The sequence below is a fragment of the Equus asinus genome, chromosome 14 (genome assembly GCF_041296235.1).
Source record: "Equus asinus isolate D_3611 breed Donkey chromosome 14, EquAss-T2T_v2, whole genome shotgun sequence".
NCBI classification, from domain to species: domain Eukaryota; kingdom Metazoa; phylum Chordata; class Mammalia; order Perissodactyla; family Equidae; genus Equus; species Equus asinus.
This window is the reverse complement of record NC_091803.1, coordinates 30,595,229-30,618,704: the sequence shown is the minus strand read 5'-3', so window position 1 is coordinate 30,618,704 and position 23,476 is coordinate 30,595,229. Positions and strand designations below refer to the sequence as shown.

At 43.2% G+C, this 23,476-nt stretch overlaps 1 protein-coding gene across 4 annotated transcripts in view; it reads left to right on the top strand.

The window, feature by feature from the left end:
* The window catches only part of OTOA (otoancorin), a 69,474-nt gene that overhangs the window by 9,522 nt on the left and 36,476 nt on the right, over positions 1 to 23,476 (top strand). For 3 of the 4 annotated variants that reach the window (XM_044747329.2, XM_070484695.1, XM_070484696.1), the window contains exons 6-11: positions 978 to 1,065; positions 3,601 to 3,732; positions 6,740 to 6,975; positions 17,127 to 17,230; positions 19,451 to 19,551; positions 21,385 to 21,524. In XM_044747329.2, the coding sequence (XP_044603264.2) occupies positions 978 to 1,065; positions 3,601 to 3,732; positions 6,740 to 6,975; positions 17,127 to 17,230; positions 19,451 to 19,551; positions 21,385 to 21,524 (801 nt within the window). Of the gene's footprint in view, positions 1 to 977; positions 1,066 to 3,600; positions 3,733 to 6,739; positions 6,976 to 15,849; positions 15,869 to 17,126; positions 17,231 to 19,450; positions 19,552 to 21,384; positions 21,525 to 23,476 lie in introns of those variants that run through there. The other variant, XM_070484697.1, reaches the window with a different exon arrangement.

Genomic DNA, 23,476 nt, shown 5'->3' with positions numbered 1-23,476 from the left:
ATAAGTACCATGAAGGAGAAAAATGGGAGCCTTGGAGCCTCATGACAGGGCCTCCCAATTATGCCAGAGTGAAAGATCCCACAGACACTCCTCTCCCTGAGGTAACTCCAGTTGATAGTTTTGGATATATTCTTTCCGGTTAAAAAAGTATTTATTTATTTATTCATTCATCTATTTATTTATAACAAAAATGGGATTATAAAACATTTTCTAATTGCTTCCAGCAGGAGGGTTAATCTAGTGCCAATTATTCCATCATATCTGGAAGCAAAAATCCGGCTTGTTCCTTTGTTATTGATGAGTGGTGTTCCGTTGAATGGCTATGCTGTATTTGTTTAACTTTTCACCCATTGTTGGACAGTTGAGTTGTTTCCAGCTTTTGGCTGTTATGAATTGAACTGTGCATTTTCTATGTGTTGGGCACTGTTTTAAACACTTTACATGTGTGAATGAATTGAATCCTCACAACTGTTAGCTATATTACATAGAAAGGGAAACTGAGGCACAGGAAAATTTAGTAAATTGCCTAAGGCCACACACTTAAGTGGTAGAGCCAGGATTGAAATCCAGATTTTAAGCCCAGACTCTTAACAATGCTCTTCCAGCCTCTCAGGGTATACACAGCATCTTTTTTAAAACTTAATATAGTTAGCACATCTTCCTAAGGCAATCCGTTTGGATTGCAGTTAATTGTAGTGGATTCTTATGAGAATGAGAATATTGCATTGCACGCAGCTCAGAAGTTGATCATTGCCTTTGAGACAGTGGGATCCAGGCAGATTCCTAGAATTGGAAACTCCACACCACTGTGCCAGGTTAACACATCTCCTACCTCCAAGCACCAAGTTTCTAGCATCCCCAGCCCAATCCCACCATCCTCTCTGAACGCCGGTCCCCTCGTCACTCAGCTAGTAGGGGAACTACTCATCGTAGAGGAACTGTCATCGTGACCTTCTCCCATCTGTCTTGGACTGAAGCTCCCACGTGTGGACGGCAGACCTGTCCCGCAGAGTCCTGGCCTATCTGAATTCACGGAATGTTGCCTTCACCATCCCCAGCCTGCAGGTGTGTACCTGAGATCATCCATATATGTTCCTCTCTCAGTGCTCAGGGATTGCAAACTCAGGAGCCAGGTAAGTTGGGGGACTGGGCTAGGTATAGCGCTAGTCTTCACTTCCACACACATACACACACAATGTGTTCTTTCCAGTTTTTCTTGAAACGTGATACAAGCTCTTCTACCTTTCATTTTTCCACCTTTGATGGAGACATGGTGTATTAGGGTATAGGTTGAGCTGCTGTAACAAAGAGACCCAAAATGACAGCAGTTCAAACAGTTTAGTTGTTTCTATCTCATGTAATTGTTCAGAACTAGATGGGAGATCCAGAGAGGAGAGGGAGCTCTATTTCAAAAGGTGGCCCAGGGGCCCAGGTTCCTTCTCTCTTCTTGTTTTCTCATCCTCTAGGAAGTTGTTGCATGCATGGTTGAAAGAGCACATTCATTCTCCAACCCAAGGGAGGGGGTGGGAGGAAAGAGGAAGTGAAGGGTGAGCATCTTCTCTTTTAAGGATGTGACCTGCAAGTTGTACACTTCCTTCTGCTTCCCTCCATTGGCTCATAGTCCATAGTCACGTCTTCCTGCAGAGGAGTAAGATGAGAGGCCTTTCTGAGAGGCCATGCACCCAGCAAAGACCTGTGGGATTCTATTGATAAAAGGAACAGCAGGGGAGTGGATCTTTGGGTATAATAATCAGTCTCTCAATCACAAGTCCAAGAAATATTTTTCGTCCCTTCTAACTCTACTATAAGAAAACCAGTAGCACAAGCATGTTAACAGATGGTGATGGATATTGCCTTAGGAAGCGATAGGGCATGGTGGGGACTGTGGCAACCTGGACAGCACATGCCTCATTAACATGACCATTAGCCCAGTGTGGTGTATTCTGTCTTTACTATTACACTGTGACTAGCCAAGAACATTGAGGAAATATTCTTTCAGCATTCAAGAACTATTATCTGATTTGGCAAAGAATTCATATCATTGATAAATCAAGTTACGGCATACATCCTTCTTGTTTCAATTTTTGCTTCTTTCTTAATAAAAACAAAAATATCAAACAGCATTCACATGAGAACTACACTCAGAGAGCTGGTTGTTAACCATTTACCAGGTCACCCTCTAACTGGAGGTGGCTGTTGACCCCATGGCTTCTGCTTTCTTTCTCCTGTTCATCAGTCTGTGGCATCCTAAAGAGAAGTAATGCTGCTCCTTTTCTCTCTAGCAGTAGGTTTCTCATGAGATGTGTATATTTTAACCTGATTAGTAGATATACTCACTATGTCTCTTCCTATGTAGGTATACATCTGTTCACTCAGTATCTACTTATGTAGCATCTACTCTCTGACAGGCACAGTTTTAGACACTGGAGACTCAGAGAATAGGCAGTCATGTTACTACCCATGTGGGCCTTTCATTCTAGGGGGAGAGACAATGAGTAAATAATTATTCAGCTCATTCAGAATAGAAAATAATGGCTGATACATATTGACCACTTACTGTGTGTCAGGCACTATTGAAAATACTTCACACACTGATTCAATCCTCATAACAACCCTACATAGTAAGTCCTACTATTGTCTCTATTTTTCAGCTGAGAGAACTGAGGCCCACAGGTTATGCTCGGTTAGAAAATAGAAAGAGAGGATTCCCAGTTCAATTTGACTTGCAGATAAACAACGAATAATTTTTTTTAGTGTAAGTATGTCCCATGCAAAATTTGGGATATACTTATGCTAAAAAAGTTATTCGTTGTTTATCTGCGAGTCAAATTTAAGTGGGCATCCTGTATTTTACCTGGCAACCCTAGTTAAGTAATGTGCCCAAGGCCATGCAGCTAGTAAGTGGCAATGTGGCGATTTGCACATGGGTTGTCTGATTCTAGAGCCCACCTTTTGCCCATGACATAATGCTATGCTGCCTTTCTAGAGCACCTCTATTTAAGGGAGATTGAGAAAATAATTCCCAAGATAGCAGAGGAAATCTCTTTTAGGGGAGACTACAGGCCTGTGCTCCTCGCCCTGGGGGGGATGCCATGGGGAATTTGTTCATGCTGCCTGAATTTTTGTCCTGCACTGGTAGCTGGGGTCATGGGATGGGGTCTGAGCAGTGCCCAGTTGGGGGTAGTAAATTTTCCGGGCAGAAGCCAGCTGCTCTGAACTTGAAACCTCAGTCACCCACAAGGACCAGGCAGGCCATGGAGAAATTGGCTGGCTGGGTGGATGGTGAGCAGGAGAGTAATTATAGCGAGCAGCTGCCCCTCAGCCTGCTGATTATCACCAGGAAGGAGATGCATGCCTGGCATTGCCAATCTTTGTGTTTTCCAAGAGAAATTGGAAATCTAAATTTTTGTGAGGCATCCCCTGACTTTTAAATGTTGGCAGCTAATGAAAAATTTTGGAGCCAGCCAATCCAAAAGTGTGTGCAGGCTGCCAGCTCTGGTCTCTGCAGGGAAGTGGGTAGCCCTGCTGGGCTGCAGGCCACGGTGCTGATCACATGCTCCTGTCCTGTCCTCACTGACTCTCCCAACACCCCATCTCTAGGCAGTCATGGGAAACCACCTGGAGCAGCGTTTGTACTGGCCCCAGAAGCTGCTGGAGGACCTGAGGGAGACAGATGCTCAGCAATTCCGCACCGCCATGAAGTGCCTCTTAGAAGACAAGAAGGACCCTCTGGTGAGGCGTTCTTGGCATCCTGGGAATACGAGAAGTCCAGGGCCAGTTGGTATTTGTTGAGCTGAAGTGAATTGAGCCTGATTCAGGCCTGGGCCCTTCTTTATCTGTTCCTCTCCTTTTCTCCCTCCGCAACTCTCCTGGGAGCTTTGGGATCCAGGTTTTCTCACTCGCTTTCTCCAAAGTTCAAATGGAGAGCTTTATAATTCATCTCCTACGGGGACTAAGAAACGAGGGGTACCGAGGAGCTTCCAATAGTTTGGCTTGGTAAACATCCATGGATAGTTACCGTGCATCAGTGGACACTGGCTCCAGAGATGAAAGCCTGTCCTCAAGGAGCTTACGGTCCGGAGGGGAGACAAAAAACAGAAACAGATAATTTCCACAAAAGGGGGTTGGTGATATAAGAGCAAAGCAAGCCTCTGAGACGCAGAAAATCCTCGGGACCCAGAAAGGTGAGGTTTAGAGTTTTCTTTTTCAGAGAAACTTTAGCGTGGAGCAGGGTTTCCCAAAAGGAGTTGAACCCTTTAAACATTTTAATATGCATAGATTTATTTTAATATCTGTTGTTAAAATAGGATGGACACATCGAACCTGTGGTGTAGTTTTCCTTTTGTAATGTTTCCTTTTGAAATGGATATAAGTTTAAACAAGAGTCAGTTTAAGGAAAACTATGAAGTAAAGAATAGTAAATACAATGCAAAGGTATGGTGAAAATGAGGGTGGGGGGTCTATGAAAGTGATCTCGATGAATGTTTATTGCGGGTTTGCTACATGTCAGGTCCTATTCTAAGGGAATAGCCAGCAAGCTGTTTCTGTAAAGGGCCCGAGAGTAAATATTTTAGGCTCTGCAGGCCATACAATCTTTGTCACAACTACTTGATCCTGCTGTTGTAGCGTGAAAGCAGGCACAGGTGGCGGGTGAATGAAGGAATGCGGGTGTGTTCTATAGAACTTTACTCACTAAAACAGGCAGTGGGCCAGATTTAGCCTGTGGGCCCTGTTTGCCGACAGTATTCTAGGGGTTTAACGTACATGGGCCCGTTGAATGCTCTCCAGAACCTTCTGACATGAGAAGAGTTAGAATCTCAGCATTCCAGTATGTGGATGAGGACACAGGCTTGGAGAGCTTGAGTAAACCTCTGGTTACACAGCTCGAAGGTGGGAAATCTGAGGTTGGAACCTGGGCTCTCGACTCCAGCTGTGAGCTCTTCTGGTGTCTGGTGGAGCCCTTCTCAGACTAACGTGTTAGTCTATAACATAAAGTACAAAGGGCTGTGAAGGAAGCCGATGCTATTGAAAGACATTTATCAAAATATGTAAAAACAAACAAATTTGGAGTGATTTGTATGCTGCTTGAACACATCCAATAACAAGATTTAACAGCGGGTCTAATAGCTTCTGGAACTTTGAGGAAGTGTTGCGTGTAAACAGGATTTCAAGACATCTGTGACAACCATAACGTGCCATGGAAGTGTCCGTGATTTCTGTTGATGACAAATCAAAGGTCTTGCTACTGCCGCAGTGGCTTGTCGCAGACGTTCATCGCTGAAGGAGGTGCCGGGTGTCAGTTTTATGGCAGTCAAAATGAGGATGCAGTTTCCCCCCAATGTTCACAGATGCCCTAAATTCTACCAAAGAGCCCTGCCTAAGGACTCCTAAGTTGCATTCTTTTTTTAAAGATTTTTTAATCTTTTTTTTTTCCTTTTTCTTGCCAAAGCCCCCAGTACATAGTTGTATATTTTAGTTGTGGGTCCTTCTAGTTGTGGTGTGGCATGTGGGACACCGCCTCAACGTGGCCTGATGAGCGGTGCCATGTCTGCCCCCAGGATCTGAACCGGCAAAACCCTGGGCCGCTGCCGCAGAGCGCGTGAACTTGACCACTCGGCCACAAACATTTGTTGAGTGGGAACCAGGCACCCTCATTCCTTCTCTCATTCAATTGCTATACAAATCTGAGAGGTAGGCATGGATTGTGTCTTCATTTTACAGAGGAGGAAACTGAGGCTTAAAGAAGATAAGTGATTTGCTCAAGGACATGCAGATAATAAGTAGATAATAAGTAGATTATCCCTGGGATAAGGCCTGGGATCTGAACCTAGGAATGTCTGACCCTCGGACCTATGGGGCTTAACCATAGGACTCTTGTGAGAATTACATGAGGTAATTACATGATAATTCTCTCGGCTTGGCACAGTGCCTGGTGTGTAGTCACTGCTCAGTAAATGGTAGCTGTTATTCTTGAGGGTGTGTCGGGTGAAGGACAGAGGGACTAGTCGGATTGTGACTAAACCGTGTCGGCATTCCTGGGTTCTGTGGTGCAAAGGATTCATTCCTTCTAACCGGTCATTTCTCAATGCCTTCTGCGTACCAGGCATTCCACTAGGCACTTGGCTTGGGCCTCGAGGACTTTCCTGGTTCAACCCCAGCTGCACAATAAAATCAGATGCCAGGGCTCCACCCCAGACCAACTAAATCAGACTCTATTTGGCAGTGCTAGGGGATCGCCTTCCAGGTGATTTTGATGTGCAACCAGGATTGAGAACCATTGGCCTGGAGGAAAGACAGGCCCATAAGTATCTCTGATGCGTCATAGAGTTTGGTTCGAGATGCTCTTGGGAGCACATAGTGGATGGAGACTTGGTTGACCAAAGTAAGAGGACCTCAGAGAAGACTTCGCCAGTTAGGTGATGACTGAGCTTGGCCTTAAAGGATGAGCTGCATTTTGCTAGGAGAAGGAGGTGGAGAGGGAATTCCAGGTAAAGCAAGGCCCTGAGGTATGACAGTCATGGTGTATCTGGAGAGCAAGAAGTTGCCTAGTATGGGTGAAGCAGGTGAAGGCCTTGACTTTGTTCCATAGCCGATGGAAACTTCTAGAAGTTTTGACATAGCTGCATGGTGTTAAACAGTGGTCCTGAATTTCCCCACTGCTGCTAAGTGTGGTCCCTCCTAGGGCTTCCAAATCAAGAGGCAGCTCTCAGGACAGCCCCAGCTTCTGTCATTCCTTTAGGAGCTGGAAGACATCATTATTGACTTGGGAGAGATTCGGGAACAAGCCTTGCAGAGCCCGGGTGTGAACCGCAGCCTGTTTCTCATCACGCTCGAGAGGTGTTTCCAGGTGCTGAACTCCCTCGAGTGTGTAGAGATCCTGGGCAGGCTGCTGAGGGGGTCCTCAGGCAGCTTTCTCCAGCTGGACGTCACAGGGAGGCTCCCCCAGGACCTGCGTGAGGATGCCTTCAAGAACCTGTGAGTGCTCCCCCTACCCGCTAACTCCCTCCCTGCCCCACAGAGGCTGTTGTGAGAATTCAAGGAGGTAATACATGAGAAAGGAGAGAAAGGTGGTGGACGGTGGGGGTGGGAGGACAGGCTGGTGTGCAAAGTCTGGAAGAGAAGCTTAAAATCTTCTCGGCCTGGTGGTGCAGTGGTTAAGTTCATGCACTCCACTTCAGGGGCCTGGGATTCACTGGTTTGGATCCCAGGCACAGACCTACACACCACTTATCAAGCCATGCTGTGGCAGGCATCCCACATGTAAAATAGAGGAAAATGGGCACAGATGTTAGCTCAGGGCCAATGTTCCTCAGCAAAAAGAGGAGGATTGGCAGCAGATGTTAGCTCAGAGCTAATCTTCCTCAAAAAGAAAAAAAATCTGTGCAGTTTAGAGATCGTTTGATTAAAACAGTGTCTCTCAAATTTCAATCATTCGTGTATCATCCTCACAATTTTTTGAGACATCTATACACCACCTGTACTGTTATTTACTTCACATTTTTCTTTATAATGAATCATTCCTTTTACTTAAAAATATCTATTTTTAAAGTAAATATGACATAATTACTGTAAATAGGGAACCAATATCATTTGTCTTAAGTAAAGGTAATCATAAAAATAAAATCAATGAAAAAAAAAAAACAGTGTCAGTACATCCTGCCTAGGTATGTTGCTTTTCCAAGGCTCTGGGCCTGGGGCCTGTTCTCTTGGTTAACAAAGGAGCTGAGTGTGTGTTGAAACTGATTAGCACTGAACAGACTTTCTCCGTGAGGGGCAGCAGGATTGACTGAGCACTGGAAAGGGAGCACTTTTCTCCTTTTGAGATGTTGCACCAGTTAATGTCTGTAAGCACCTACCCTATATGAAATTACACTGTGGGGAACACCAAATTAGAGGATTGTGTCTAGGACTTGACAGAGCCTAGGCATTGTGACCACTGCCAGCTCCCCCTTTTATTAATTATGTCACTTTATGGTCCCAAAAGGCCCTTTCTAAGTCTAAAAATGATTTAGAAGAAGGAAAAGACCAATATGATGATGGCAACTTGGAAGATCCTATTTTTCGTGTGTTTTCCTCCAAAGGACTGTAGGGGAAACAGACAATATACTGACCTCATTTTGTCTCCAGGATGTCTATTTTTTGGCCAAGACATATATCATGCAAAACCTCTTTGTTTTGCATGCCGTTACACAGTCCCTCTTAACTCAGCATCTCCCCTCCCTCTGATTCACTCAGGTTGTATATGGGTGGGAGTGGAAGTGGAGAGAACAGAATTGGGAGAGGGAGTTTATTTGGCTACTGCTCACCTGATTGCAAGTGCCAGAAAACCCATTCAAACATTTTCGAAATTCCTGTTTCAAAAAGGGAATTACTGAGGGGATAACATCAGCAACATGGCAGAGTGAGCAGTTCCCTTTGTCTCTCCCGCTTCGAACTACAACTAAATGGACATTCATTGATCAATGGAAGATACTCATACAGCACCTCAGGACGCCTGAGAGACCCACACTGCTATACATCGGAAGGTGGATGGACTACCCGTGGGGAGGAGGTGGAGATAGGTGAGAACTCTCCGGCCTCCAGACAGCCCAGTAACTGAGAGCGACTGCTCTCCTGGATGAAGCACTCACAGCACTGCCATGGCCCTGAGGGTGGGCATGCACCTCGGTGAGACTGTGGAAACAGGTGACCGCAACCCTGAGCCCCTGTGATTGCTCTTTGGTCCAGTGGGAAAATCCACAGTCCCAGTGCAGCTCCAGGGAGGGACTCAGGCTCTGTCCTGGTGGGGTAGGCCCCGCCCACCAAGCACAAAGACTGGGGTGACCTAGGAACAGATGGTGCCATATCTGCAGCTCGGGCGAAAGCGCCTCCAGCTACTACAAGTGTCCACAGTAGCACAGCAGCCCTGAAGGGACAGTACGACGGGCAGGATTGTGGAAGCAGGTGTCAGCAGCCCTGAGCCCCTGTGTGATCACTCTCTCAACCAGTGGGAGAGTCCACAATCCCACCACAGAACCAGGGAGCAGCACAGGCTCAGACCCAGTGGGGAGGCCCCAACCCAAGCACAACAGCTAGTACAACCTAGGACCAGATGGCAGTGGAGTTGTGAGTCTGGGCGAACAAGCTCCCAGCTGCCTCAAGAGCCCATAACAATGCTGCAGTCCCTAAGCGGGGAGTGTGTCTAGGTGGGCCTGAGGAAGCAGGCGGCAGCAACCTGAAGTCCCCATGTGATTGTTCCCACAGTTGGTGGGAAACCCCACAGGGCCACTGTGATCCCAAGGAGTGGCCCAGGCTCAGTCAGGAACAGCTGATGGGGATCCTGGTGGGCACAGATTACACAGTTCTTGCCCCCTCCCCTCAGTGGCAGCAAGTGGAAGTGGTAACCAAATTCTATCTCTGTGCAGAGGCACAAATCCACGCCATCAAGCAGTATGAAAAAATATATGAAATCTCTAGAACAGAAGGAAAATGGCAAGTACCCAGAAAACAATCCTGAAGACACAGAAATCTATAACCTAAATGATGAAGAATTAAAAATAGCTATCATTAAAAAACTCAATGAGTTAAGACAATACAGATAGGCAACTCAATGAGTTTAGGAGCTACATCACAAAATAGCTTGAAACTATACAGAAAAACCAGTCAAAACTCTTGGAGATGAAAAACACAATGGATGAGATAAAGAAAAATCTGGACTCCAAAACAGTAGGGCTGATATTATGGAGGCCAGAATTAGCAGTCTGGAGGACAGGAATTATAGAAATGCTTCAGAGAGAGGAGGAGAGAGAACTAAAAAGAAATGAAGAAACTCTCCAAGAAATATCTGACTCAATTAGGAAATGCAACATAAGGATTATAGGTATCCCAGAGGGAGAAGAGAAGGAGAATGGAGCAGAAAGCTTGTTGAAAGAAATAATAGCTGAGAACTTCCCAAACCTGCGGAGGGAGCTGGAAATCCATGTGACAGAAGCCAGTAGATCTCCAAACTTTATCATTGTAAAAAGACCAACTCCAAGGCATATAGTAGTAAAGCTGGTAAATGTCAATGACAAAGAAAAAATATTAAGTGCAGTAAGGCAGAAGAAAATAACCTACAAGGGAACCCCTATCAGGCTGTCAGCAGACTTCTCATCAGGAACCTTACAGGCTAGGAGAGAGTGAATGATATATTCAAAATTCTGAAAGACAAAAACTTTCAGCCAAGAATACTCTACTCAGCAAAAATATCCTTCAAATATGATGGAGAAATAAAAACTTTACCAAATAAACAAAAGTTAAAGAAGTTCATCGCCGCAAGACCACCCCCCTGACAAGAAATTCTCAGGAAGGCCCCCATACCTGGGAAAAAAAAAACGAAAAAGAAAAGGGGTTACAAAACCCTGAGCAAGAAGATAAGTAGATAGACAAAATCAGAAATTTGCAGCTCTCCATCAGAACAGATTAGCAAATGCTTAATTATAACATTAAGGATAAAGGGAAGGAAAACATGAAGAATAAATATAATCTTGTGATTTTAACCACAAACTCACAACACAAGAAGAAATAAGATGTGACTATCTCATCTATGGGATGTTTTATACGAGCCAAATGGTAACCACTAAAGAAATAATTAGAACAGAGACACAAATTATAAATAAAGAGAGAATTAAGAAAACCAGCATAGAAAATAACCTAACTGAATTGGTAGTCTGAAATATATGGGATGAGAAACAAAGGAAACACAGGAGAACCAGAAAACTAGCAATAAAATGGCAGCATTAGGCCCTCACATGTCAATAATCACTCTAAATGTAAATGGATTGAATTCTCCAATCAAAAGACACAGAGTGGCAGGATAAATTAAAAAACAAGACCCAACAATATGCTGCCTCCAGGAAACACATCTCAGCCCCAAAGACAAACACAGAGTGAAGGGATGGAAGACGATACTCCAAGCTAATAGTGAACAAAAGAAAGTAGGTGTTGCCATACTTCTATCAGACAAAGTAGACTTCAAGTAAAAACGGATAAAGAGAGACAAAGAGGAGCAGTATATAATGATAAAAGGGACACTCCTCCAAGAAGACATAATACATATATACGTACCCAACGCAGGAGCACCAAAGTACATAAAGCAACTATTAACAAACCTAAAAGGAGACATCAACAACAATACAATACTAGTAGGGGACCTCAACACCCCACTTACATCAATGGATAGATCATCCAGACAGAAAGTCAACAAGAAAATTGTAGAATTAAATGAAAAACTAGACCAGATGGACTTAATAGATATATATAGAACACTCCCTCCAAAAACAGCAGGTTGCACACTCTCCTCAAGTGTGCACAGAACATTCTCAAGGATAGACCATATGTTGGGAAACAAAGCAAGCCTCAATAAATTTAAGAGGACTGAAATAATATCAAGCATCTTTTCTGACCATAATGCTATGAAACTAGAAATCAATTACAAGAAAAAAGCTGGGAAAGGGGCAAAGATGTGGAGATTAAACAACATATTACTGAACGACCAATGGATCATTGGAAAAATCAAAGGAGAAATCAAATATTATCTGGAGACAAGTGAAAATGAAAACACACCATACCAACTCATTTGGGATGCAGCAAAAGTAGTTGTGAGAGGGAAATTCATTGCAATACAGGCTCACCTCAACAAACAAGAAAAATCTCAAATAAGTGCTATCAAACTACACCTAACAGAATTAGAAAAAGGAGAACAAACAAAGCCCAAAGTCAGTAGAAGGAGGGAAATAATAAAAATTAGAGCAGAAATAAATGAAATCAAAACAAAAAAGACAGTAGAAAGGATCAATGAAACAAAGAGCTGGTTCTTTGAGAAAATAAACAAAGTTGACAAACTCTTAGCCAGGCTCACTAAGAAAAAAAGAGAGAAGACTCCAATAAAATTAGAAATGAAAGAGGAGAAATTACAATGGATACAACAGAAATACAAGAGATTATAAGAGACTACAATGAAAAGCTATATGCCAACAAATTGGACAGCCTAGAAGAAATGGATAATTTTTTAGACTCTTACAACCTCCCAAAACTGAATCAAGAAGAAATAGAGAATCTGAATAGACCAATAACAAGTAAAGAGATTGAAACAGTAATCAAAAACCTCCCCATAAATAAAAGTCCAGGACCAGGCGGCTTCTCTGGAGTATTCTACCAAACATTCACAGATTTAATACCTATCCTTCTCAAACTATTCCAGAAAATTGAGGAAGATGCAACACTTCCTAACACACTCTATGAGGCCAACATCACCCTGATACCAAAGCCAGACAAGGATAACACAAAGAAGGAAAATTACAGGCCAATATTGCTGATGAACGTAGACACAAAAATCCTCAACAAAATATTGGCAAACAATACAGCAATACACTAAAAAGATCATGCACCCTGACCAAGTGGGATTTACAGCAGGGATGCAGGGATGGTTCAGCGTTCGCAAATCAATCAATGTGATACACCACATTAACAAAATGAGGAACAAAAACCACCTGATCATCTCAAAAGACACAGAGAAAGCATTTGACAAGATCCAACAGCCATTTACAATAAAAACTCTCAATAAAATGGGTATAGAAGGAAAGTACCTCAACATAATAAAGGCCATGTATGACAAACTCACAGCCAACATCCTACTCAAGGGGAAGGACTGAAAGCCATCCCTCTGAGAACAGAAACAAGACAAGGGTGCCCACTTCTCACCTCTCTTATCCAACGTAGTACTGCAGGTTTTGGCCAGAGCAGTTAGGCAAGAAAAAGAAATAAAAGGATTTCAAATAGGCAATGAAGAAGTGAAACTCTTGATGTTTGCAGACGACATGATTTTATATATAGAAAAACCTAAAAAATCCATTGGAAAGTGACTAGAAATAATCAACAATTACAGCAAAGTTGCAGGGTACAAAATCAACTTACATAAATCAGTAGCATTTCTATACACTAATAATGAACTAACAGAAAGAGAACTCAAGAACACAATCCCATTCACAATCGCAACAAAAAGAATAAAATATCTTGGAATAAACTTAACCAAGGAAGTGAAAGACCTATACATGAAAACTACAAGACTGTTCTGAAAGAAATTGATGATGACATAAAGAAATGGAAACATTTTCCGTGCACATGGATTGGAAGAATAAACATAGTTAAAATATCCATATTACCTAAAGCAATCTACAGATTCAGTGCAATCCCAATCAGAATCCCAATGACATTCTTCACAGAAATAGAACAAAAAATCCTAAAATTCATACAGGGCAACAAAAAGCCCAGAATTGCTAAAGCAATCCTGAGAAAAAAGAACAAAGCTGGAGGCATCACAATCCCTGACTTCAAAATATACTACAGAGCTACAGTCATCAAAACAGCATGGTACTGGTACAAAAACAGACACACAGGTCAATGGAACAGAATTGAAAGCCCAGAAATAAAACTGCACATCTACAGACAACTAATCTTTGACAAAGGAACTGAGAACATACATTAAAGGAAAGTCTCTTCAACAAATGCTGTTGGGAAAACTGGACAGCCACGAGTAAAAGAATGAAAGTAGACCCTTCTCTTATGCCATTCACAAAAATAAACTCAAAATGGATCAAAGACTTGAAGGTAAGACCTGAAACCATAAAACTTCTAGAAGAAAATATAGGCAGTATACTCTTTGACATTGGTCTTAAAAGGATCTTTTCAGACACCATGTCTTCTTGGACAAGGGAAACAAAAGAAAGAATAAACAAGTGGGACTTCATCAGACTAGACAGCTGCTACAAGGCAAAGGAAAAACAGGATTGAAATGAAAAGACAACTCACCATCTGTCAAAAATATTTGCAAATCATATATCCAACAAGGAGTTAATCTCCATAATATATAAAGAACTCACACAACTCAACAACCAAAAATCAAACAACCCTATCAAAAAATGGGCAGAGGATATGAACAGACATTTCTCCAAAGAAGATATACAGATGGCCAACAGGCACATGAAAAGATGCTCAACATCACTGATCATCAGGAAAATGCAAATCAAAACTAGACTGAGATATCACTTTACACCTGTTAGAATGGGTATAATAACCAAGACAGAAAAAAAAACCAAAACAAATGTTGGAAAGGTTTTGCAGAAAAGGGAACCTTCATACACTGCTGGTGGGAATGCAAACTGGTGCAGCCACTATGGAAAACAGTATGGAGATTTCTCAAAAAACTAAAAATAGAAATACTATATGACCCAGCCATCCCACTACTGGGTATCTATCCAAAGAACTTGAAATCAGCAATTCAAAGAGACTTATGCACCCCTATGCTCATTGCAGCATTATTCACAATAGTGAAGATGTGGAAGCAACCCAAGTGCCCATCGACTGGTGAATGGATAAAGAAGATGCAGTATATATATACAATTGAATACTACTCAGCCATAACAAAATGACAAAATTGTCCCATTCACAAGCATATTGATGGACCTTGAGGGTATTACATTAAGTGAAATAAGCCAGATAGAGAAAGGCAAAGACTGTATGATTCCACTCATATGTGGAAGATAAACAAACACATGGAAAAAGAGAACTATTTAGTGGTTACCATGGGGAAGGGGTGTAGGGGGGCACAAAGGGTGAAGGGCACATCTATAAGATGACTGACAAATAATGATGTACAACTGAAATTTCACAATGTTGTAAACTATTATAACCTTAATTAAAAAAAGGAAATTATTGGATCATGTAATTGAATAGTTTTAGGTGTATGCCTGGTTCAGGCACAGTTGGATCCAGAAGCTGAAATTATGCTATCAGGAACATCTTTGGCTCTTCACCTCTCAGCTCTGCTGCCCTCTGAGTTGGCCTTGCTCTCAGGCAGGCTCTCTTCATGAGGGAGCACTGGCAGTTCCAGGCTAACCTCCTCAGGGTGCCCCATGCAGAGGAGGCAGAGTCTCTCTTTCCAGAAGTTCCAACCACGGTCCTAGACTTTACTGTCCTTGGTCCACACTGGGTCATGTGCTCATCCTTGAGCCCATCACTGTGGCCAATGGGATCTACTATTGTGAATGGCTTAGATGTGGGTCACAGTCCCACCCAAACGACATGAACCAAGAGTGGGAGAAATGTCATTTCTCCAAGAAAAACTGAGGTGTTGTTATGAGAAAATAGGGAATTGATGCTGGGCAGTCAAAGCCCGCAGACATCCACTACGAAAAGTTTATACAGACCTTGAATAAGAGCCGGGGGAAAGGTTATGAGCCTTGTAGACAGAAAGACAGCAGAATAATACAGATATCACATTATGTGACTCCAGGTTCTCAGTCCTTGAGTGAGGAGTCCAGAATATGGTCCCCACTTTTACTGAAGTCTTCCTAATGGGCATCTTCTAATCCAACCCGTTCTTTCACAGATGAAGAAACTGAGGCCCTCAGGTGATCCCATGGGGCTTAACTTAATCTGAACTCAACGCAAGTCTCCGGAACCCTAGCTTTGTCTTCTTCCTACCGTACTCTACCATCCCTCTGCTCTCCGTGAGGATAATGTCAGTAATCCCACCCCCATTCTTCAGATGAGGAAATTGTGGCACAGAGAGATTAAATAACTTGCCCAGGTCAGACTCCTAGGGAATGACAGAGCCAGCATTTTTGCAGATGGGCAAGCTTTCCCTTAAATGATGTTTACTTTTTTCCAGAACTCTGTCTATCTCTTGTCCCTTTCATGTACTTTGCTCTCATGAAAAAACAAAATGAAAAGAAGGAAGACGAAGAAAAATACAGAGAGAAGATATTAAAAAATGGACTTAAGGGAAAGTTTGCCTATTTACGTATGAAATGACTGGGAGAGTGGCAGAGAAACTTTAAGCTTAGAGAAGGTTGGTGAATTGTTCATTTGGTGAATTGATTTTCAGCGGTGGTGGGTGGGGGTAAGGGAAGGCTTCCAGGATGAAGGGTGCCCAGGGTCAAATGCTGTGAAAGGTCAAGTTGTGTTTGGACCAAATGGGACTGCTGGATATGGCAACAAGGAGGTCATTGGTGACTTGGGCCACAGGGAATGGTACAGTGGTGGGGAAACCAGATTGCAGTGGCTTAAAAGGTGACCACGACACTTCATACCCAGCAGGTGTCTATAATCAAAGTGACATATATAATATATAATATATAGCACAATATATATTATGTTATGTTATATAACATATAACATATAACATAATATATATATAATAATAACAAGCGCCAGTGAGGATGTGGAGAAACTGGAGGCCTCATACACTGTTGGTGAGAATGGAAAATGGTGCAGCTACTTTGGAAAATAGCCTGGAAGTTCCTCAAAAGGCTAAACACAGAGTTACCATATGACCCAGCAGTCCCACTCCTGGGTATGTACCCCAAAGGAATGAAAACCTATGTCCACACAAACGTTTGTATGTGAATGTTTACAGCAGCATTATTCATACTAGACAAAAGGTGAAAACAACTGAGATGTCCATCAAATGCTGAGCAGATAAACAAAATGTGGTGTATTCATACAATGGAATAGAATTTGGCCATAACAAGGAACGAAGGACTGATACGTGCTACAACCTGGATGAGCCTCGAAAACATCAAGCCAAGAGAAAGAAGCCAGACACAAAGATGACATATTGTATGATTCCATTTATCTGAAATGTCCAGAAGAGGCAAATCTATAGAGACAGAAAGTAGATTAGTGGTTTCTAGGAGTTGGGGTGACTAGAGGTTCAGGGGTGATGTCTAAAGGGTACACGGTTTCTTTTTGAGGTGCTTAAAATGTTCTAAGATGATTGTGGTGATGGTTGCACAAGTCTGTGGATATACTGAAAACCATGGAATGGTACACTTTAGAGGGATGAATTGTATGGTATATGAATTATATCTGAATAAAGCTATTACCAAAAAAAGAAATGACCAAGAAGTGAGGAAGTGGAGACCACTCTCTGGAAAGTATTTAGCTGTGAGGGGAAGAGGAGAAATGGAAAAATAAGTACATACAGCAAGGGACTGGGGAGGTTTTTAACACAAGACAGCTTCGGGTACACTCACCCTTCTGACGCGGCCTCAAGGCAGCCCCCGCCTGTTTGTTCCTGAATTGATGCCCATGTTTGTGTCATTTAGATCTGCTGTATTCAAAGAGCTCTATGACCAGACCTCGGCGCACTCCCAGAGAGCTCTCTACTCCTGGATGGCTGGGATTTTGCAGACATCCTCCAACGCCACTGGTGAGCCCGCACTCTGAGTGCGACCACGTTCTAGGGGGAGTTCATCCTCGAAAGAGGTGCTTCATATCTGAAAACAGGGATTTGATTTCATGTCACTTATCATTTTCCCTGCCCCCCAGCTTCCCAAAAGGGTTTGATGTGGCTTATGGAATAAAACACATATCCCATTTCATCAGTGCCCTACTTCTCCGAAATAAGGATGCATCTGTATCTCATTGTTGATGGCACGTCCTGGTTTCTTAGTGGAACGTAAATAATGATGCCTTCGTAGATTCGATGAGAACCTTTAGAACAAGGTTGCAAGTTCAAAATCTGTATTAAAACATCTGTATTAAAGTGCAAAAAATCATTTTTTAAAAGAAAATCTAAGCAATAAAGCACAGAATTTTAGTGCTAAGTTTCCTGACAACCAAAGGATTTGTTTATGTGACAGATGTTTATTAAAAACCTGCTATGTCCTAGAGGAGTCAGACTCTTAGAGACAGAAGGTAGACTGGTGGTTGTGAGGTCTGGGAGGAGGGTGGAATGGCGAGTTAGTGTTTAATGAGCACAGAGTTTCAGTTTTGCAACATGAGAAATGTTCCGGAAATGGATGGTGTGATAGTTGCACAATAAAGTGAGTGTACTTAATACCACTGACTGCACACCTAGAAATGGCTAAAATGGTACATTTTATGTTACGTGTATTTTACAATTGGGAAAAAAAGAAATATAGAAAAGAATGGCTATGTAGATGAGTAATGCAAACAATTCCTCAGACAGCTTCAACTTACTGAATGTTTAATGTCAGTCAAGTAAACAGAAGAAACTTTTTTAACCTGTCCAAAAAGCCGAGTATATGTCAGCCACTGGGGACACAGAGGAAAAGAAGACAAAGTCTTGGCTCTCAGGGAGCTATTGTTTTATTGTGGGAGGTAGGTGGAGAAACATTTTAAAGTAAATGAAAAAAAAGAGAGTGAGAGAGAGAACTCAGATATTTGTACTGCTGTGAAGAAAATCGAATGGATAAACGCCATGGAGAGGGTTGCCACTTAGACTACAACAGCCTGTGGCAACTGTTTTCTGTAAAGGGCCTGAGTAAATATTTCAACTTGGTTCTTGGTGAATTCAGTGGTTTTCCCCCACAAATTCTCTGGCCTTCTGGGGCTACCCTTTCTTCTAATAAGCCAGTCAAATGTCCAGAGTCCCCATCTAGGGAATCATAGGCCATCTACCTGTGCTCAGCCCAACAGCTCCGATTGCTGGGTTGGGGTGGCGCCCTGTTCTTGTGACTCATGCATGCAGCAGCTGACTTCTCCATCCCGCCTGGCAGTCAGCCATTGCCCACAGCTTCCTGCAACAGCTCTGGGTGACTGATTCCCTGCACCCTGTAAACACTCCCCTGCTGCTTTCATTTCCCGAAAATGCTACCAACGCAATGTTGTTGTATGTAAAAGTCCTTTATTGAAGGATTGGGGGCACGGTGGCCAATTCTAGCTCAGTGAAACCTGAAGTTAGATCCTGGACACGACTGTTCTTAAAGTCCCACTGACATCGCACTGCTGGGGAATTTCAAATGCTTGAACAGAGTGACAGAGAGAGTCCTCTGGGAATTCAGAGGAGGGAGAAATTGCTGCCGGCTGAGGAGACAAGAGAAGGCTTTAAGGAAGAGGAAACATTTGAGCTTAATTTTGAAGACACAATTTGGAAGCAGAAGAGTTAGAGGAAAGGCATGATAGCTGATGTGAAGGGCCCAAGCAAGCGAGGATTTCGAGAACATTTGAGGTGCCCATGAGGAAGGACAGGTAGTTTGGTTTGGCTCAAGTATAGTAAGACAATGATCATCGATAAGAACGATCATAGTTGTTACTGGTAGTAATCAAAGAGTCAAACATATTTCAAGTTAGTAACTAAGTGAACTAAAAATAGAACTATATTTTGTGGTCTTAAGTCTTAAAACATAATCTGCGTTTCTAACAAGTTCCAAGTGATGCTGATGGGGCTGGTCCAGGGACCACACTATTGAGTAACAAACCTGCCTCAGGTGGCGGGCGTCTGTGGGCACCTCTGTGTAGCATAGCATCTCACAAGTAGGAGACTCCCCAAAAATGGTTGTCGAGCGAGTTAATGAACTAATGAGTGCAAGAAGAAGGTCCCAACATCAAAGATGCTTTTGACTATCACATACAAAGGCTTTTATTTATTTATTTACTTATTTATCTATTTATTTATTTTTTGCAGATAACTCTGTTTCATGGGTCAGTGCAGAAAACTTATGGATTTTGGGCAGATATATGGTGCACCTATCATTTGAAGAAATTATGAAAATTAGTCCTATAGAAGTAAGTTGGGGAAGTACCTTTGCATGTCCCCGTTACTGATACATCTGGAGTCAGGCGTATTCTAAACCTTTCGTGTTCAGCCAGTCAGTCACGGTGCTCTGGAAATTGGACACCCGCCTCAGCCCCAATATATCTTGAGCCTCTAAAGAAAACTTTGGAATGTCACCCGTCAGATTGTGTTCTAGTATAGAAGAGCTAAGAAAAGAAAAAGAATTGTGGACAACTAAGATAGCTCTGATGTGAGCAGATGTGATATAAAGGGTGTTGGCTCTGAACCAAAAATCATTTAAGCATATTTTTGTACTCAAGAAAGGCCAAGGACAATAGCTGTAAAGTTTCCAGTCTCTGGAAGCATGAACCCAGATCAAAAGCAACGTGGATTATTAGCCACTTCTATTGATAGCTACTTGAGCATGAGCAATGATTGGATTCTAACTCTCGAGTTTACAGGGAGAAATGCACATGTTTTAAGCTTACTTAACTCACTGGGCAGCCTGTCTGTCTCCTTCTCCTGATGTGGACACAATGACACTAAAATCCCTTGGACATCATGATTTTGGAATGCAGCCTCCAAAGAATGCTGCCAAAAGGGAAGCATTCATAAAGTTTGGGACTTGCCTCCAATTTTTTTTTTTTTTTTTTTTTGCTGAGGAAGATTTGCCCTGAGCTAGCATCCATTGCCAATCTTCCTCGTTTTTTGCTTGAGGAAGGTTAGCGCTGAGCTAACATCCGTGCCAATCTTCCTCCACGTTATATGTGGGTCACTGCCACAACATGGTTGAGAATGATGTAGGTCTGTGCCTAGGATCTGAACCCGCGAATTCAGGCTACCAAAGTGGACCGTGCCAAACTTAACCACTACACCATGGAGCTGGCCCTCCTGCCTCCAGTTTTTATCATGTGTGCCCTGGCTTTCTTCTGGCCAGTAAGAGAAGTGTTTGCATCAAATGACTGGCTTGTTCAAGGATCAGTTGACCCAACTCTGTGTGGTTATTATGAAACCAGAGGCAGAACTAGGTTCCTCTTAAGGTGGCTGGAAATATTTCAAACGTCTTTCAATGTTATAACCTTCAGTTATAAAATGGATTAAACCTCCATTTTACTTTCCCAACATTGAGTGAATTTCGGGAAGTAGATAGAGGTTAAATTCTTAGGAAGCTGGGCCCCTAGGGGAAATGTCTAAGATCAAGAGCCCACTTGCAACTTTTCTTCACCACCTAAAAATGTAGAGAAAGGAGGAGAAGCTACAGAGCACCAAGACTAAGGGGGAATTTTATATGGATAAAGAGTACATCCGTGAGGGAGAGACAACTGTGAGTCCTGTAGGCACAGAATAGTAGTGGGTTGAAATACAGGAGACTTCAATGTGACACCCTTGGGCATACGGGCAAAAAGTGAACAAGAATGGAAAGACTCTGACTAGCGTAGTTAGTAAAGCTGACTATAAATATACTTGTATCTTACAAAGAGAACGCACTCTTATTCATCACTCGGGGGCCATTTACAACCCAACTCATCTATTACAAAAACCTCTGATTCCCCTGAGCAGAAAATTTGTGGACCACATTCTCTGACCTCAGTATAACAAACCTAGAAATTAATGTGCAAATATGAGCTTTAAAAAAATTCAACTGGTCGGATATTAAAAAAATAATACCTTCCTAAGTAACAGTTGGGTTGAAGAGGAGACCAAAGCATCAGTTACTGACCATTAGGAAATCACTGACAATGAGAAGTGGGGCTCTGGGAGGGGGCACCGCACAGACCACCAGGGTGGGGCTGCACGGAGCCGCCTTAGCCCTCCTCATTGATCTTCCTGTCCTTGTCCACCAGATTGGGCTGTTTATCAGCTATGACAATGCTACCAAGCAGTTGGACACAATTTATGACATCACACCTGAACTGGCCCAGGCATTTCTGGAGAGGATCAGCTCCTCCAGCTTTGACATGAGGAATACCTCCACCATCCACAGGTAAAGGGCGTGGGCTCTGGGCCCTCAGAGCTGTTTCCTAAGATGCAATCTAAGCGTCAGCTTCCTGTGAGCAGCAAAAGTCCCCGGGAGGGAAGGGAGGTGGCTGATCCATCTCTTTGAATTCTCACGTCTCTGTGCATGTGAGGGGAGGTGTTTCCCCAAAGAAACACCCTTCGAAGGACTTATGAAGTGGGCAGAGAGGGACAAATGCTTTCAGAGCATCTCCTCTGTGCCAGGCATTTTGTGCTAAGATTCCAGCTCTGAGCGTGGAAATGGAACATTTTAAATACTCAGTACTCCATCCATTCCAAGATAAATGTGTAACTTCCATTAGGTTGGGTTGAGTATTGGAAATAGCTGATGGGTCCCTATATTTGCAAACCCCTTATTATCCAGACTTTCAGGTGAGCAGCCCAGGATGTGATCTGCTCTAGAATGTAGTGATTGTAACGTGATCCCCTGGACCCATTTCCAGCAGGGGAGGGCCAGGAGCTGTGCAGGGGTGATCCCAGACAGGGTTTGAATGTCAGGGGGAGGGAGCATGGAATGGGGAGGGGTGGTGAGCACTGTTCGGCCATCTTCTCTCCATCTCCCAGGAACTTGCTGTCACAGGGCTTCCTCTGACATCACCATATGACCTTAGATTTTTTCAAAGAGTCACTGGTAGGGAATGTTCTCATATAAAACGATTACACCTTCTCCCCCATCTCTAGTAACTTTCAGCCATCAGCATGGGTCCCATTTTTCTATATTACACAAAAAGTAGCTTAGTGGTTAAGAACATGGGCCTGGAGCCAGACTTCCTGGGTTTAATCCTGCCTCTGCCACTTGCAAGTTGTGTGATCTTGGCCGTGTGAGTGCACCTCTCTCTGCCTCCGTTTCCCCATCCGTACAATGGGAGATGATAATCTTCTGCCTCATGAAGGTCGTTGTAAGGATTACACACACCTGACATTCTGTGAGTGCTCAAGAGACGTGATTCTTAATGCAGTTATTGATATTCAGTCTTCACTTCCCCTGCATCTTCTTTTCTCATCAGACACATTTTCAAAGCCTTTTCCTGACCTGGTTCCTCTCCTGTGGACATGCCCGGGCGTGTCAGTGTCTTTCTGAGAGGGTGGAACCAGGTTGAGCATGGTCAACTAGGTGGTCCAGCCATGCTAAGTCAAGTAGATTTTATACTAACTCTAAGAGCATCCATTCATGAATGCTTGCTTAGTGGCCACCAGGACGTGTGTTAATCAGTTGGTGTGCCTCTTCTCATTTAACTCTTGTACATTCCTACCGTCATCATATTTATTATGATGTGCTATGATGAACAAAGCAACCCCCCCCCCTTTATTAAAGGCTCAGAAAGGCAAGGCCACCCTGTACAGTAGTACAGAGTGTGCACTGCACAGCTGTGTGCAGCAACTTTGCAGAGAAGTTAAGTAGCTTGCTGGAAGTCAAACACCTAGCAGAGCTGGGCTTCAAACTCCAGTTGGCCTGAAGCTATGCTCTTAACCACTAGGTATAGTGCTCCCAGCTAGACCAGGGTTCAAATCCCACCTCTGTCCCTACATTGTTCTGCCTCCTGTCTTCCTCTTTCCTTTGAAGTCATCATTTGGGGGTATAGGTTATAAAGCATCCTGGAACTAAATCTCTGCCTCAGCGAATCCCTCAGGCTGGACAAACCCCTTATCTCCATGTGGAAATGGGGAGTTTTGCATGGCTAACCACCATTGTTTCCTTGTGCTCTTTACCGCCCCAGGGGGAGAGATGGCATAGTTAGATAGATCTGGATTTAAGTCCCAGCTCCACTGCTTGCCTTGGGCAAGATCACTGAGTCTCAGTTTGCCCTTCGGTGAAATGGGGCTAACAGTCCACCTACCTCCCAGGGTTGTTGTGATGAGAGAATCTGGGTAAAGGGCTCAGCACAATACCTGGTACAGCACTTGGTTCCCACTAGGGTG